The following is a 17619-nucleotide window of genomic DNA, read 5'->3' as shown; positions in this document are numbered from 1 at the left end:
GCCCCTGGCTTCGTGCAGTTGGAAGAGGGGCCGAGATGGGAGTGGCTTCCTGGGGAAGATGGGCCCTCGAGGGTCGGAGAGGAGGAGGCCTGGGGGGAGGCTGAGTGAGGTGCCCTAGGCTTCACCTGCCCTTAGGGGGTGTCCCTCCAGGAGCCAAGCACCAGCTCATTTAGTGTACCTGAGCCTGGGTGGGCTTTTTTTTTTTTTTTAAAGACTTTACAAACTACGAACGAGCACCAAAAGAGTTACAGCAAATACAAACAGCATCGTCAAACCGTGGCTTTCAAAAATTCTAGCTCCCAACCTCCACGGGCGAAGGCCGATGGCTCTGCATCCCAGCCCTTGCTCTGTTCCATATGGAGTTTCCCATATCTAGTTTCCCAGCCCACTTTCAAAGGCCCCCTGCCGGCCTTCTAACCACCCCTGGTCTCCACTTCCACTCTGATGGGCCGGACTGTGGAGGTGACATAATGAATGACCTCGGGGGTTCAGGCCGGGGCAGGGGGCTCACAGGATGGGGCTTCCGGGAGAGCTCTGCCCCAGCATCTTCATAACCCACCTGCATCCAGCACCGGGAGGCCTCAGGCATTAGAGCACTCTCACGACTGCACTGAACAAACAACCCAGAGCCCTGCTCTGCCCCAGGACTGCGGAGGATGCAAAACTAATTACGATGGGGCCTCTCCGCGAAGGAGCTCAGAGTCTGTCAGTCAAGAGCTGCAACCCAGTTAGTGGCCTCACCTGGTGCCTGGTGTTTCTTATCCGTGCTGAGGATCACGGTTAATTACCATTAGGGGAGATCCTTACTTCCTGCCGGGGGCTTCGCATCTCCAGGAAGGAAGTCCAGGAGAAGGAAGTAAAACCAACTGCCTTTGGCACAAGACCTTGAATCTCAGAACCGGAGGCGGCCTCTGTCATCTATTCCAGCCCCCCTTCCCGCCGAGGGGAGGTGAACAGCTACACTCTGGTGACAAAGCTGAGTCATCTACTTCTGGGGACGCTAAGTGGTCTCCAGGTGACCTTTTTCGGGGCGGGGGGTCTTCGCTCCCCAGAGCTGTGCAGAAAAGCAGAGGTCATTGGAAAGACGATAAGCCAAGCTCCGGAGCCCGCTCCGTTGCAGGGACCAGCAGCTCGTCTGGGTGCTGCCAGCCGGAGCACTGTGACAGGGCCCTGGGTACCGTTACAGGTCAAAGTTACAGCTGCTATGTTCCGAGACCACTACTCCCCTTGGAACAGAGGCAGGGAGGGCAGGGGGAGAAGGGGAAGAGAGGGGAGGGTCATGGCCTCCGAAGTGATAAGGGATGGTTCCCGGACGTGGGTCTGCGTCCCTCAGGTCCACACAGCTGATCTCCCTAGATATTCAGGATTTTTCCAGCCCCTACCATCGCTCTAGCAGCCCAAGCAGTGACCACCTCTTCCCTGTTCACCCTAGAGGAGCACTTCGTGGTGGCCCTGTATGACTACAAAGCCGTGAACGACCGGGACCTGCAGATGCTGAAGGGGGAGAAGCTGCAGATCCTGAAGGAGTAAGTGTCCCGGACACCGTCCCTGTGACTGCAGGACCCCACCCCCGGCCCACCTACCTTTCCCCCAACCCACCGCCCTGCACGGCTGCCTCCAGAATATCTTCTCCAGTGCCCTGCCCCCCAGCCCAGCCCAGTCACTCAGTAGTAGGGGTTCGTATTCACTACCTCCTGCTCTGCTGTCAAAACCCTACTCTTCCTTCAAAACCCACCTTTAATGTCACCTCCTCCATGAAGCCCTCCTGATGCTCACAACGCTTGCCTGGCTGCTCCATCACAGCTCTGGGCTGGAGTCTGTTGTGTCCAGATTTGTCTCCCTTGTGAGACAAGCTCTCGCATGAGACCCTACCCGTGAATTCAGCTTTAGTTTATCCAGAGTTTCTTCTCAGAAACTGCTCTAAAGCTACTCCCTCACACATCGGGCTGGTCCTGTGGAGGCTGAGGGCTCCTTTATTTCTTTATGTTCTGCGATAAAGTGTGAAGGCCCTGACCTTTTGACCATCTGTGGGCTCTGGTTGGTCCTCTCCTCCACAGCCCTCCTTGTTTCTGTCTTTCCCGTCCAGTCCAAACTCAGTCCCCAAACCCTATACGTGTCCCATTAATCGAGAGGAAGGTGGTTCACCAGAGGACTGGGGCCCTCGTGGGTGGATCAGGCTATGGAGACAAACCTCCCCCGGAGGCTGCGTTGTTCCCTTTCCTCCCCTGGGCCAGGAGCATCTTGGGCCCATGGGATGCTGGCGAGTTGGAATGACCTGGACACCCCGCATCACTGAGCCCCTGGCCCCAGTTCCCTCCCTCTGCCCGACCACCTGCCTCTCGAATCCTCTGCCTCCCAGGGGTGAGATGCTGTGGGCTGTGAGCTGCCCAGAGAGCCTTGTGGGAGCCACTACCTGTTTTGTTTTTCTTTCCCTAGAGCTGGAGACTGGTGGTTGGCCAAGTCTCTCATCACAGGAAGAGAAGGCTACGTGCCCAGCAACTTTGTGACCCGAATAGAGACCCTGGAAGTGGAAAAGTAGGTGGACAGACGGCCCCTCAGAGCAGAGGCGTGTGCTGGGGGCTTCTAGTCTGCTCAGGGCAGAGCCTGAAAGTATCTAAATAGCAGAGCAGGGTGTGAACCTGGCACAGAGGGGGCAGGAGATGGGTGGGGACTTGGTGCCGCTGGGAAAGGCTTGTCTAATGTCCCAGCAACGTTTAAATCTCTGTGTGACACTGAGGGTGTCACTCAGGGAGCCCATCTCACCCTTCCCATCTGTAAAATGGGAGCTGCCTCTTTCCTGGCTAACCTGGTAGAGACGACCCCATGTCCCACCGCCTTGATCAGCCACCCTCCTCCCCTGCCTCCAGGACAGGGCTCAGGGATTGCACCTCGGGAGACTCACAGGATGGGGGCCTTAGGGGACAGCTCCACCCCAGCATCCTCATAACCCACCTGCACACGGCACCAGCCAGGGCCTCGAGCATTAGTGCCCTGAGCAAACAGAGCCAGAGCCCCAGCTCTGCCCAGGACCGGGGAGGATGCAAAACCCATTATGACATGACCCCTGCCCTGAAGGAGCTCAGAGTCTGTCAAACTCACGAGCTGGCACAGGTCTGCCGCCTCGTCTAGTGTTCCCATCCAGCGATGCTCGCCCCCAGGAGGGCTCCTTGCCCAGCACGCCCGGCCCTGTGCCTGTCCCTGGACCAGTGTGGGGCGGGCACATCCACCCTGGCCAGCCTGTGCTCAAGGGGCACTAGAGACCCAGCCCCAAGGAGGGTGGGCTGTGAGGGAAGGTGTCAGGTGCATTCTCCCAGAGCAAAATTAACAAAGGGCACCAAATACTGCTCTCCTTTCATTTCAAGAAAACACCAAGTCCATCGCTGACAGCAGGGAAGGGGACCGAGGGGTATTTCATGTATCAAAATGCTCAGCTCAGGGTTAAGTTGGCAACAGGAACACATTTCATCTCTGGAGGGAAGGGACTTGGGCGACAATATCCCCGGGAGTGTGGCCACTCTCTGAGGTCTGTCTGCCTTTGTGCTTTTCTTTTCCAGGTGGTTCTTTAGATCAATTTGCCGGAGAGATGCCGAGAGGCAGCTTCTGGCTCCAATCAACAAGGCCGGCTCCTTTCTTATTAGAGAGAGCGAAACCAGCAAAGGTAAGCCTGGGCCTCCGCTTCCCTCCCTGTGCAACCCGGGAGCCCCACCTGCAGCCTTGCTTCTGGGAGTTGGAAGGGGGCCAGTGTGTGGGGTGCTAGGCAGGAGAACCTGGCAGCGTCCACCCCGGGGGGTCCCTCCCACATCAGGACAGCCAGGACAGCCCATGGGTATCCGGTAACTGAGCGTGAGGCTGTACACATGGACAGTTCTCCCAGGGCCCCGCTGGAAATGTGCCCAGCACGAGAGCTGCTCCCATCTCGGGCTGGTCTCGCACTGCCTCGGTCAGCAGGGGTGCTGAGGCTGGCGGGGGCAGAAGAGGGGGTGTGACCCCGGGCCACGTCTGGAATCAAAGGATTTGGGAGCTGAAAGAATCCTTAGAGATAATCTCAGCTAGAGGCTGTGACTCAAGACACTTCCAAGAGCCCATGAGGTATAAGTTTGTGATATACAAGGACGGGGCAGTGATCACTGAGATCTGGTGGACTCACAGATTCAAACCCACTGACCCAGCAGAACGTTTCTGCCACCACCCTCAAGTCACTGGGTTTTCTCTTTCTCTGTCTTTAGTTTTCTCTCTGTCTTTCCTCCTCAAAGTTCTTTCTTCTATAAAGTATAAAACACATCTAAAAATTGCATAAATTATAAATGAGTACATAATTATAAACGTAGAGTCATGCTAAGTAAACACCCGTGTGACCACAAGAGCGAGAACATTCCAGACACCCAGAGCCCCTCTCCCTGCCCCACCAGTGCCCCTTTCTGATTCACCTCCCCACCCGCCAGAGAAGCCACCACTGTCCTGACTTGGATGGAAATCCTTCCTTATCTTTCTTTCTAGTTTTACCACCCATGTTTTGTCTGTTTCTCACCTTTATACAAATGGAATCATAGTATTTTAGTTTTTGTGTGTGTCCTATTCCTTTCACTCAACACTGTAAGATTCTGTATTCGTGTGCCAGGCCTTCTGAAGCAAAGTACCAGGAACTGGGGGACTTAAACAACAGAAATGTGTTTTCCCACAGCTCTGGAGGCTAGAAATCTGAGATCAAGGTGTCAGCAGGGCTGGTTTCTCCTGAGGCCTCTCTCCCTGGCTTGTAGGTGGCCGTCTTCTCCCTGTGTCCTCACATGGTTGTCCCTCTGTGTGTGTCTGTGTCCTCATGCCCTCTTCTTATAAGGACACCAGTCATATTGGATCAGGGCCCACCCCAATGACCTCATGTTAATGTAATCACCTCTTTAAAGACCCTATTTCCAAAGATAGTCACACTCTGATGTACTGGGGGTTAGGACTTCAGCACAGGAATTTGTGTGTGGGGGGGACACAATTCAGCCCATAACAGACTCACTCGTGTTGTTGAGGATAGCAACAGTTCTCTTTGACTGCTATACGGAATCTAGTAGATGAATATTCCATAAGTTATTGCTATTTCTCCACGCTAACGTTGGTGGACTTGGCGTTGTTTCCGGTTTGGGGCTGTTGTGACCGTGCTGCTATGAACCTTGTTATATATGCTTCCTGGTACACGTTTGCTGCTAGGGCGAAGAAAGCCTTTGTTATCAGGACACTGCACAGAGGGACCTGTTACAGGAGAGGAGGTGGCAGCAGCGACATCAGAGGTGAAGGGGAGAGAGGGTGGCCGGGCTGTGAGCCTGGCCCCCCTGTGTTGGGGCAAAGAGAAAGGACAGGGCTTTCCTGGTGGGAGCACCACCCCCTCCCCTGCCCGCTGGCTTACGCTTCAGCTCCATCCACGGCTTGAGAACTGCAGTGACTGGAAACACGAAAGCAGCAAAAGCTGGACAAAGAGAGCTGCTTACAACCCACTGGAGGCTCAGGGGAGCTCCCACAGCTCACTGCCCCTCGAAGGGTCAGAACCAGGTGGGGGGGGTGGAGGGATGCAATGGTGCGTTGGGGTACTCTGTGCAGAATTTCCGGAAATGCACCCATGGATGCATTAAATTATATACACATACATATTAGAATATTGCCACTACTCCATCTGAATAGCAGGGCACCTATGTCCAAGAAACAATATGGGAATCATTAGAGATGACATAAGTGTTTTGTTTGCTGTAGAATATTTCAAATGCATATGGAAGTAAAGCGAATAGTATAATGGAGCCCCTGTACCCAATGCCCAGCTTCAACAATAATCAACCCAGCTAATCTCGTTTTGTCTATATCGCCACCCACCACTCTTACTTTGAAGCAAATCCCAGACATCACGTCATTTCACCCGGAAATGATGTTTTAATCGCCTATTGCTAAGGGACCCCTGGAGGGAAAGGGCGTCCCCAACCTCAGTGTGAAGGAGGAAGGGGTCTCTAAGGGTGACGGCTGTCTCCTCCTGTCCTTGCCCCCCTCCCCAGCTAGTCCAGGCTGGGATTGGCCAGATGGAGCTGAGGCTTCAGGACCCCACGCACATATACACATCCCTGCATACACATGCGCACACTCCACCGAACTCCAAAGCATCTGGAGGCCACAGACAGAGGATGGGAGATGGGGAAGGAACACTGCCCCCAGAAGCCAGGGAGCGAGTTCTAGCCCCGAGAGGCCTCCAGGACATCCCTTAGATTCTCAAGCTTCATTTAATTGATATCTGTGTGAGGACTGACTAGTTTCCCAGTTCAAGGGCAGGTGGTCCTTACAGTGTTAAGAAATCTCAATCTCTGGGAGCCCAGCCTTGCCGATGCCCAGCGCAGCCCACACGCAGCGTGGAGACAGGACAAGGGGATCCAGATTTTGTGAACCGCAAGGATTGAAGTCCCCTTTAAGAGGAAGGAATGCCAGATTGTAAATGGATATTCGGGACAGTCCCTAGGAGGAGCCCACACAAGAGAGAGGCCCTAAATCCGAGCTTCTGCAGCCCTGCTGGAGGAGAGCCCGGTCTCCTTGGCTGATCTAGAGGATTCGCAAGCAGAGTGCCGCGGAGGGAACGGGGAGAACAGCTCCCTTCCTCGCTAGGGTGATGCGCGGATGAATGGACTCACTAGAGCCACTCTCTGGTTCCTGAGATACCGGGGCACGTTGCACCCACCCGGAGCGAAGTCGGGGCCACAGTTTGCCGCGTGCGGGCTGGGCTGGGGTCGGGCGCGTGGAGCGGGCTGTGGCGGAGGCAGGGCGCGCCGCGGGGCGCAAGGCTTCTCCGCATCCTTTTGCAGGTGGGCAATAAGAGAGGCGCAATGGCCAAGGGTTAGGGGAGAAGGGATTTGAGATGGGCTGATGGTCTGATGGGGGAGGAAAGACGCGTGAAGACAAACACCGCAGAGCAAAATCAAGCGCCCACACCCAGGACAAGAGGTGTCCAAGCCTGACACCTGGCGGGGAGGGCTGGTACTGCTCGAGGTAGGCGAGCCCTTAGGAAGGGCACGGGAGCCCCCACGCCTGCCGCTGGCCAGCGGAGGGCCCTGGGGCAAAGCGACATCCCCCTTCTGGGCCTCAGCTTCCTCATCTTCCAAATAAGAGTGGAGGAGTGTGGTGCCCAGAGAGCTGGAGAGAGGCGCTTTATAAAAACCATCAAGTTCGTGGAATGTTTTTCAGCTGAAAACTCTTGCCACCTAAATTGCTCTTAACGCTTGGCATCTGCTACATTCACCTAGAAGACGGAATACCTAGTTGTGTGTATGGATTTGAACAGAACCCCTGGGGAGTGTCTTATGTTCTCCCCCATGGACAGGAGTGCTTGGGGTTGTAATTTAGTATTGCATGTGGGGTAGGGTCAGCCTTTCAGCTGGAATGAATGAATAAATGAGTCAGTCTCTTAGTCCCTCCAACAACTCTATATTTCTCAATATCCCATGGCAAAGGGTCCGCAAGCCCCAGGGCCCAAGTTGGGGGACAGCCTGATTGCTAAGATAACATCCTGCCTGCTCCAGAGCTCTGGGATTCTCTGGCTGAGTTTTGAGAGATTTGGGGAGGAACATCAAGGACAGAGTCAGATGGAGCAGAGAGGAAAGGCTTCCAGGAGGGTGGAGGGTGAGATGAAGGAAAAGATAACTTTTGATGGAAGTGGTCAAAATGGAGAGCAGAATTTGGGGAACTTTTTTCCAGGGTATTGGAATGAAGCCCAAATCCCGGTCCTGGGTTTCCCTCTATGCCTTGCTTCTCATGTGTGTGTCTTTATTAACCCTCCAGGTGCCTTTTCTCTGTCTGTGAAGGATGTGACCACCCAGGGGGAGGTGATCAAACACTATAAGATCCGCTCCCTGGATGAAGGCGGCTATTACATCTCCCCCCGAAACACCTTCCCCACCCTGCAGGCTTTGGTGCAGCACTATTCTGGTAAGAGGGGGCGTCTGGTGAGGGCGCCTGGGGGGCTTGTACCAGAGGAGCCCTTGTATCTCCCTATCACTAAGATCTCAGGATGGTGTGAATTACTGGCGCCATCTTGGTGCAGGGGTGGAGGACTATCCCAAGGCTGGACCTAAGGAGTTGACAACTGTCAACATAATGATTCACGTTCTGTGTCCCTAATCCCCTCTGGCTGTGAGCACTTGGAGAGTAACAAGTATTTTCGGTCTTAGAGACAGCAAGACAATGATAGCATTCCTTGCTTAGTGCAAAACGAATGCAGAGAGCTGCGTGTGTGTGGTGTGTGCACGACGGGTGGGGGTGGGGTAGGGCGGGCAATAGGGGGCAGGGACACAGCTGGGAGTGATATGGCTCCCATGAGAATGAGACCAGTCTGGCTCCAGCCCCACCTCTTCTTTCCTAATGCAGAGAAAGGGGATGGTTTGTGCCAGAGGCTGACGCAACCCTGTGTGAGCCTGGCTCTCCAGAACCCCTGGGCCCAGGATGAATGGGAGATCCCCCGGCAGTCTCTCAAGCTGGTCAGGAAACTTGGATCTGGGCAGTTTGGCGAAGTCTGGATGGGTGAGTATGTGTCATGCCGGGAGTCGCTGTCTCCCTGTCCTGCGTCCTGAAGCACAGAAGTCTCGGGATTTGCACAGGGCATCGTGCTTCCCATAAAGGCTTGTGAGGGGGAAGGGACTGCGGCTATATACCCATTTTACAGATGAGGTAATGGAGGCATAGGACACTAAAGTGACTTGCCCTTGGCTGACAGTTGTCAGTTGTCAGTTGACAACTGTCAGTTGACAGTTGTCAACTCCTTAGGTCCACATGATGGTGAAGCGGGAGTAGAATCCAACTCTCCCACCCCCTCAGCCCAGTCCCTCCTTTGTTCTTTGCTGCCCAGAGCTGCCTTTGCCATTGATTTGTGTGTGACCTGGAACGCCTTGCTAACTCGTAGAGTGGCAACAGCATGTTAACCGTGGTGAGCGGTGAACCAGGGGCCCCAAGACTCTGGTAACAGACCAAAGCCACCACTTGCAGCTGTGAGACTAGCCAGTCCCTTAACTTCTGGACTCCTGTGGCCTCACCTTCAGTTACAGTTGACGGCCACTCCTCTACTCAGCATGGGCGCTCTCAGAGCACAAGGTGCTTTATTTTATCCCCGGAAAGGTCCGTGTCTATGGGCATGATTTCACGGTGGGATCCTGCTGCCCCCCCACCCCCCGCAATCCTCTGGCACCCAGGACTGGTGCCTGAGGCGCCCCTGGCAGGAGCTCCACCTGGATTGTTGCAAGTCTGAGTCATGACTTGCCTTCTCCCTTCAGTGTGGATGGGGACCTCATGGTGGGGGTGGGGGTGTGCAGGTGCTGGCGCTGTAAGGGAAACATCACAGGGCGCAGAAAGGGGGAAGGAGGCTCCAGGCCCCCTCTGCGTTCTCTATGCTTTTGTCGTGGGCTGTGATGCTCCCTGCCACGCTGAAGCTATCAAGTGATAGAAGAGACTCATTACGTAGGGGTAGGAGGCAGGCTATTTGAAGGACAAGAGATGCACCCCAGACCCGGGTGTAGGGGCAAGGAGGTGAAATGGCCCCCCTCCCAGGCCGGGTAAGTTCCTCCACTGCCTGGGGCTCCCATCTGGCAGGGGAGGCTGGGACAAGCTGGCATCCCGCAAGGTAAGCAGACACATCCATCTGTCTCAGGAGCTGTCATTCCAGCCCAGGACCACTTCCGGGGGCAGGGCGGGGGCGGCTGTGGCCTCAGTGCCCCATCTATAGAACAGAGATGGCTCCTGGAAGCTTATGTCGATTTTGGTTAAGGGATCACCTCCCATAGCCTCTGGGTCTTCTGAATGTCCTCTTCATTCTCTGTCCCTGGGGCTCAGGTTATTACAAAAACAACATCAAGGTGGCCATCAAGACCTTGAAGGAGGGAACCATGTCTCCGGAAGCCTTCCTGGGTGAGGCCAACCTGATGAAAACTCTCCAGCATGAGAGGCTGGTCCGTCTCTACGCCGTGGTCACCAAGGAACCCATCTACATCGTGACCGAGTACATGGCCAGAGGTGGTGCCCTGCCCGGGACTGCATCCTTCAGACAGAGGCAGGGAGGCTTGAGGGTGGGAGTCCAGGCTTGGGGGCCCAAGAAGGCTGAGGCTGATCTGCTGCCATGGGCTTGCCTGGCCAGGAGACCTTGGCAGGAGATCACTGAGCCACGGGCTGGATCGGTTAGCCAACATCTTTCAGGTCTAGGGTGTTCCATGTGCGTGGGGGGCGGAGGGAAGGGTGATGAGAACAAGACGGATAAGTGGTCCTTACAGAGCGGTGTCCTCAGTGCAGGAGCCCTTGAACCAGCATTTTTGGAGCGCACCTTCTGTGCCTGGCACTGCTTGATGCCCCCTGGGGAGGACAGAGCGAGGCAAAGTCCAAAGAACAGTAGGCTGGGTGTCCAGAGACGGTTCTAGTCCAGAGAACGTTTTACAACCCTATGAGCATTTTACAACATGGATGAAGAGAGGTCGGGCGAGATGGCCTCTGAGGTCCATGGTGTGGCCACGCTCTCCCGGGGCAGGGGTTCCTTCTCACCCCTCCTGTGGCCCTGACCGCACACTGATTCTGGTCAGATCCTAACGTGCTGTGCTAATACAGTTCCTTAAAGGTCGTCATGAAGGGGGCCCACGCTGAGCACCTGACTCCCCAGCTCACCTCATAGCCACCCCTGTGGTGAGCATCCCCCAACTCTTAGATGCCAAAGGGGAGCTGCGTTTGTTCCCTGCACCAACCCAGGAGACGGGTCTCTCCGTTCTGGTGCTTTCTTGTGCCCTTGGTCCTCGGAGGAAGAATCTCTGCCAACAAACGGAGAAGGGGGCAAGAAGATTCTTCGGAATGTGGTGCCGGGAATGGGCAGGTTCTGCTCCGGTTCCCTGGCTGCATGACCCTGAACTTGGCTGAGACCTAACATCCTCCAAGCAGCTGGTAGCAGATCAGCACCTCCTGGGCGCTGGGAGGGCTGAGATGGGAGTTTCTGTAGAGCAGAGGCACCTGCAGCTGTGGGTGGGTTTGTTCTCTGGGCACTAGAGATCCAGTGCCACCCACTTCCTGCCGCAGGTGGGGAACAGCCCGTACCCCGAGAGGCCGGCCCAGCCAGGGTTGGGTCAATTTGCACAAATGCACCTGCAACTTGTCTTTCCTCAGGCTGCTTGCTGGATTTCCTGAAGACGGATGAAGGTAGTCGATTGTCCCTCCCAAGGCTGATCGACATGTCGGCCCAGGTTTGTGAGAACCGAGTGCAGCGGGCCAGGCCCCCAGACCCTCTCCTCCGTCCCCATGGCTTAACAAGATCAAATATTTAGAGGTTGTGTCCATTAGATTTAGGCTGGGCTGTGAAGGACAGAGAGCCTAAAGTCATCATGGCTTAAATGTGTGAACACCAGAGGTGGGCAGTCTGGGGTGGGCAGCGGGGCCACTCCTCAGAGCAGGGACCCAGGTTTCTTCCACCCTCCAGGTCTTAGCAGGTCGTCTTCCCACCCAGGGAGGCTGCTCACACTTTAGCATCTTGTCCTCCTCAGTCAGCAAGAAGAAGTGGGGGGGCGGGGGGGGGGAAGCCCACCTCCCTCCCTTTAGAGACGCGTCCCCAAAGTCACCCACTACCCTTGCTCTCCCAGCCCCCTGGCCAGCGGTCACCAGCCAACACCTACTGCAAGGGAGCCTGGGAAGTGTAGTCTTTATCCTGGGCAGCCGTGAAGGAGCGAGTTGGGTTCCATTGCTAAGGACGAGAGGGAGGAAAGGATGGTGTGGGAGACCCAGAGAGTTCCCACGAATTCCATGCCACACGGTAGGCCCGTGTTTGGTGGTGACCTCGCCTGTCCTCAGACGGTGCCCACAAATGCCTTCTGTAGACTCAGACGGCGTGAGGTAAAGAGCAAAAGGAAGAGGAGGATCTTTCCTCCCCGGGGATTTTAGCTGAGGGTTCTAACCGGCAGCAAAGCACATCTGGTGGCTCCAAGCATGCATCTGTTAAAACTGGAACACTTAGCAGAAAAGCTCCGGTCTGTGGTCAGCCCGTGAGACACACACACACACACACACCCTGCTGCAGAGAGGCACCCTCCTGCATCTACCTTCTCCTCTACTGTTATCTGCTCTTAATATCAGGACAGGCACTGAGGTCACCACCCCTCTTCTCTCCACCGAGGTGAGCACAGGCCGGGTCCAACAGGCTGGTGAGGTGATCTCGGAAAATTAATGCTGGTGACCGGTTTCAAAGCACAGCGCAGTGATCAGCCTGCCCGCTCTTTTTTGCCCCCGTTCTTTTCCTTCTCTCTCTCTCTCCGCTGTCTCTTAGTCAATCCTTTGGGAAATCTTGGGTCACCCAGAGGCAAAAGATGCGAAAAGCCACCTGAGTTTCTAAGTAGGTGTGGTCAAGAACCTGAAGGTTAGGAAACAAGAAAATCAGAACCTTCCAGGCGAGCAGCTGACACCTCACTGCGTGCACACACACACACACACACACACACACACACACACACACACTCACCGCCTCCTGGGCGCTCCTTTTCCGGCTCTAAGGCATGAAATGCCAAGCTCCCCTCCAACCACAAGCCCATGTGCCCCACTTTGCAGCCACACAGCAGCTCCCCCCTGTCCTGTCACATCTGGGAGCCTTTGCCCAGACTGTCCCCTCTGCCCGGGATGCCTTTGCCTCTCTTCTCAGCTGGCAGAATCCTAATCAACGTTCACGACCCAGGTCAAGGTCACTTCTGTTCAATTTTTCTGGACGAGAAAGTGCAGAGAGCACCTTGGTCATGTGTTCCCCTAGCATCGTGCCTGGTGGATGCTTCTTGAAAGCAGATCTGGGTCCTGCTAGACCTTTTTTTTTTAATTTCTAATACCGCTCATATAGTACATATATACATGAATACAATATAGTACATATTTGTTAATGGGATGAATACTGCTAAATGCTGTCCAGATATAAGATATTTGGTATCAGCCTTATAGTCCTCACAGTACCATACCAACACATACGTATGATGGAATGACTTAGCGAAGGAATAAATATGAAGATATAATATACAAATGAATGAATAAATGAATAAACCAGTGCATTGGAAGCCTAAGTAGGAGTGGGATCAATTCCAGTGCTGGCTTTGAGGAGGTAAATTGGCTTTCTATTCTCTGCCTCAGTTTCTTCACCCATCCACTGGGAGTGCAGTGAATAAACCCTGAGTTAGTTTCTTTGGCTAAACGGCACAAGAGCAGGACAAACAGCTCCTCCTGGCCCAATGCTGGTGACCTGGGACAGAAACAACTCTCTTCTTTCACTGCTTCTGTTCCGTCAGGATCCTGCTGGGTTAGGTCCTCCTACCGGTCTCACGTAATGCTCACCGCAACCCTGGGGCCCTGGAGACCCATCCCCTCACGTTCCATGTCAGGGCAGTGATTCCCCCTCCCCCGAGGAGCTTAAGCAATGATTGCAATCCAGGGCTCCCTGCTCCAGGACCAGTGCTTGCAACTTGCTGAGGAAATGAAACCCTCTGCCCAAGCTCCTGCCTTCCCCTCCTCTCACGCCCCTTCCTTCCTTTTCTCCTGCCTGCCATCTGCCACCTTCCTGCCCTGCAGACCCTTGGAAGGAGAGGAGAGGTGGGTAAGCAGGGCGGAGCCCCTGGCTCTGACGCAGAGGGTGGCCGGAGTCCTTCTCCCCGAGGGGTGCTGGCCTTCACCGTGGGGCCCATTCCCTCAGATTGCAGAAGGAATGGCGTATATCGAGCGGATGAATTCAATCCACCGCGACCTGAGGGCGGCCAACATCCTGGTGTCTGAGACCTTGTGCTGCAAAATCGGTGACTTCGGTTTGGCCCGGATCATCGACAATGAGTACACTGCCCAAGAGGGTGAGCAGAGCCTCCCAACTCCCCCAAGTCCCTTTGGACTCCTTGTCATGCAATTCTGGCCTTGACCCCAGCTAGTCCAGCCTTTCCCTAAAGTGTTCTGTAGAGCACAGGTGCCTCGGGAGGAATAGCTCTGTGAGGGAGTGAGTTTGGAGACACCGCCCAGTCCATCCAGCCCTCCCTTGGAGACTCCCAGCCCACAGCAGCATATTAAAGGCACTGAGAAGTCCTGCAGCTAAGGAACAGTGTACTTGTGCCTCACCTCGGGTCTCCCAAACTAATTGGAATCCCAAATACTTGTTCCACATAACTTCTGTGAACCTCCCACAGAACCAGGGGTTCACAGAACACACTTTGGAAAACACTGCTCTAAAGTATGAGCGGCAAAACCTAATACCTGAATTGGGGTCTCCACGGGCACTCTACTTTACTTTGTAAAACTTTGGCAAAAAACCCTCTTCACAAGAGGATTTGAAAGGATCAAAATACATTTCATCCAGCAAGTTAGTGAGCAATGTTAGCTCAGCACATTCATCGCTTGATAAGGGAGAGGGATCGACATGACTCGTTCCCTGAGGGAACTTCAGGGGATAAAGCCAGGCAAGGTGCAGGTGATCAAGGGCAGGGCCATCCGGTGGGCCTCGTGGACAGCAGGATTTGAATTCCTTCCTCACTGTGACCCTAGGAGGTATATGAGTCATGTGTCACCATTTCCCTTTTGCAGGAGAGGATGAATGCAGGGACAAGTTACATGACTTTCCCAAGCCATGGGTTCCTGTTAGTAAACAAGACTCAGGGGAGGTGCCAAAGGAATCTTCCATCCCAGATGGAAACACGTGCTGGTTGCCCAATGAAACCCACTGGGCAAAGATCCAAAGCGGATGACAGGGGTGGTCTTTGTCCTTTCATGCTGCGGACCCCCAGGGTCTGCTCACTCCTGGTCATGTGTCCTAGGGGTCGGAGTGACTCCCTGGATGCATCTGTGTCTGGCACAGCTGCCCTAACTCCGCCAGGCAGGGCAGGGTGGAGGGGAGGGACAGCAGGGCGTCGGGGGGCGTGCAGGGGCAGTCAGTCACGGCCTCACAAAACTGCTCTTGGCTGTCTCACAGGGGCCAAGTTCCCCATCAAGTGGACTGCCCCAGAGGCCATCCACTTCGGGGTGTTCACCATCAAAGCAGACGTGTGGTCATTTGGAATCCTCCTGATGGAGATCATCACGTACGGGCGTGTGCCCTACCCAGGTAGGTGGCTGCATCGTGCAGTGACTCTACTGCTCAGGGCTGTCCTGACGTGACTGTGATGGCAGATGTCCCATCCTCAGTGCCTGGGGCTGCCCACCTGCACGTCAGAATGGAGCCCAGTGGTTGAAACAGAAACCCAAGCGTGCCACTCTGGGGGCGGGGCTTCCACCCCCTTCCTCAACGTTGCTCTTGGCAACAGAGCTATGTCCCCTTCATCCAGCAGAGGTCAGTGAGCCCCCAAACCTGGAATTCAGTTAAGGTCGGGGTCTGAACTCAGGTTTCCTCCAACTAGTTTGCCCTCAACCCCTCCCTTGGTCTTGCACCTTGTGTACAAAGCCCCATCTTGAGGGTCAACCCCCAGCCCCCCAGCCTCAGGCCCGGAGGGCTGGGGCCTCTTAGCAGCCTCTGGGGGGGGGGGGGGGCTGGGGCCTGTTCACCAAGTACCTGCGCAGTGAGTGATGCTCGCCTGTGTGCCGCGCAGTCACAGGTAAGCGAGGTAGGGTCCCACCCAGGAGGAACTGTCCCGCACTGAGATAATCTACAGCCTCGTTTCCAACTGTTCTCCAAGCAATGGAAAGTAAATGGTGGGATGCGTAAAGGTGGCACCAGCCGGGCTGCGAGGGCGGAGATGGCGGTCCGTGCCTGGCGGGACCCCGCCGCCCTTCAGCCGCGTCCCCTCCGCCTCCAGGGATGAGCAACCCCGAAGTCATTGGCAACCTGGGGCGCGGCTACCGCATGCCGCGCCCAGACTCGTGCCCACCCGAGCTGTACAGCAGCGTCATCGCCGAGTGCTGGCGCAGCCGGCCTGAGGAGCGGCCCACCTTTGAGTTCCTGCACTCGGTGCTCGAGGACTTCCACACGGCCACCGAGGGCCAGTACGAGCTGCAGCCCTAGGCCCGTGTGCAACTGGCGGCTTCCTCAGCCCCAGATGCGCTGGAAAGGCAGGGAGGGGTCGGCAAGCTCATTTCTCAGATGAGCAAACTAGAGGTAGAGTGGCCTGGCAGGTGGGTCATGGCTTGGACACCGGATCCAATCTCAGCACGAACCTTCTCCGGCTGTGTGCCCCTGGGCGAGTTACTTAGCCTCTCTGTGCCTCCGCCTTGTCATTGGCACAACGGGAAAGAACCACAGTTGTATCTACCTTGTATGTTCTTCACGAGGATGACCCGCTAAGGTGTTCAGAATAGTGTCCGGCACACTCGTAAGTGTTTGTCATCATGTCATATAAGGCTTCCTGTGCTGGCACCAAAAGCCAGGAGTCTACCGCAGGTAACCTGAGTCCCGCGGGCTCCCCCCTGACCTGACCCATACTGCGCTGGAGCACTTTGGGACTTTTCCGTAATAAAGTCACGAGATCTGACCTTTCCCGTGTCGTTCCTGGTGACAAGCCTGGACAACGCATACATGACCTTCGTGTTTGCATGAGTGGTGCCGCTAGGGATTCGCGGACGGCCCTGGGTGAAAGTCAAGCCCCCAACCCCCCAGGACGAGGACGCAGACCCGACAGTCACTGCCTTTTAGGGCAGCTTGAGTAGGACCAGCAGGTGGCGCTCTCACCTCAGAAATCCTCGGCCTCTAGGTCTGAGTCGGGGTCGCGGGTGGGAGGGCCGTTGCTCTGCAGAGCGCAGAGCTGTCAGTGCGCGCACCGGGGAGGCGAAGCAGCCCTGGGCTCCGGTGGTGCCGGGACCAGCCGCCTAAACCGATGAGGCGGGGCTGGTAACACCAAGGAAGGTTCCAGGGTTCCTCACTGTTCATGGAGGCTCCCCATTTGTCATGTTTTTGTTTTGTTTGTAACAGATTTTCCTTTTTTTGAGCTGTTAGGTTTACAGAAAAATAAATGAAAAGCGTAGAGAATCCCCATTTACCCCTCACCCCGCCCCACCCCCAATTTCCCCTATAATTAACATCTTGCAATAGTGGCAGGACATTTGTTACAACTGATGAGCTGACACTGACACATTATTATTAACTGCAGTCCATAGTTTACGCTGGGAGCCACTCTTTGCCTTGTATTCTGTGGGTTTGGACGAACGTAAAATCGCCTGTCGTCATACTACCATCCGGAATACTTTCATTGCCATCTTCTGCGCTCCACCTGTTTCCCCTCTCCCTCTCCCTGGACCTCTGGCCAACAACTTGCCTTGTTTCGACTCCTCTGATCATGTGACAATCAAAGAGGTGGGAATACAGAGAAAGAAACCAGCAACAGAGAGCGTACGCGGTGTTTCCATGGTCACACAGCTCGTTAGTAGCAGGGTCGGGATGTGACCCCAAGCAGAGCAGCTGGACTGTGGCAGCAGAGAACGGGGGATGCTGGGCTGGGAGAGCCTCAAGGAGGGGCTGCCGCACAGGCAAAGGAGGACAGACATCTGCACGGTATTGCTGTTTCCAGGGTGCTTTCCCAAACAGCCCACAGGCGGGCAGGGGCTCACCATTGTTATGCCTAAACTCTTTTCCCAAATGAGGAAACCGGCAGAGACTCCACACACCAGGCCTGTCCAGAGGCTCTTCGCTGGCCAGTGCTGGACCCTGGATCTGAA

General features: G+C 55.3%; 1 protein-coding gene across 1 annotated transcript in view; it reads left to right on the top strand.

Moving 5' to 3' along the window:
- Window positions 1-16434, top strand: part of BLK (BLK proto-oncogene, Src family tyrosine kinase) — a 45800-nt gene extending 29366 nt beyond the window's left edge. Inside the window, exons 4-13 of the mRNA XM_065879184.1 lie at window positions 1433-1526; window positions 2437-2535; window positions 3555-3658; window positions 7795-7941; window positions 8380-8532; window positions 9835-10014; window positions 11143-11219; window positions 13691-13841; window positions 14948-15079; window positions 15768-16434. Of these exons, the coding sequence (XP_065735256.1) occupies window positions 1433-1526; window positions 2437-2535; window positions 3555-3658; window positions 7795-7941; window positions 8380-8532; window positions 9835-10014; window positions 11143-11219; window positions 13691-13841; window positions 14948-15079; window positions 15768-15973 (1343 nt within the window). The 3' untranslated portion in view covers window positions 15974-16434. The remainder of the gene's footprint in view (window positions 1-1432; window positions 1527-2436; window positions 2536-3554; window positions 3659-7794; window positions 7942-8379; window positions 8533-9834; window positions 10015-11142; window positions 11220-13690; window positions 13842-14947; window positions 15080-15767) is intronic.
- The last annotated feature ends 1185 nt before the right edge of the window (window positions 16435-17619 follow it).

This window comes from Phocoena phocoena, chromosome 6 (genome assembly GCF_963924675.1).
Source record: "Phocoena phocoena chromosome 6, mPhoPho1.1, whole genome shotgun sequence".
Classification (NCBI taxonomy): domain Eukaryota; kingdom Metazoa; phylum Chordata; class Mammalia; order Artiodactyla; family Phocoenidae; genus Phocoena; species Phocoena phocoena.
The sequence above is the reverse complement of the archived record's forward strand: the minus strand, read 5'-3'. Positions and strand labels throughout refer to the sequence as shown.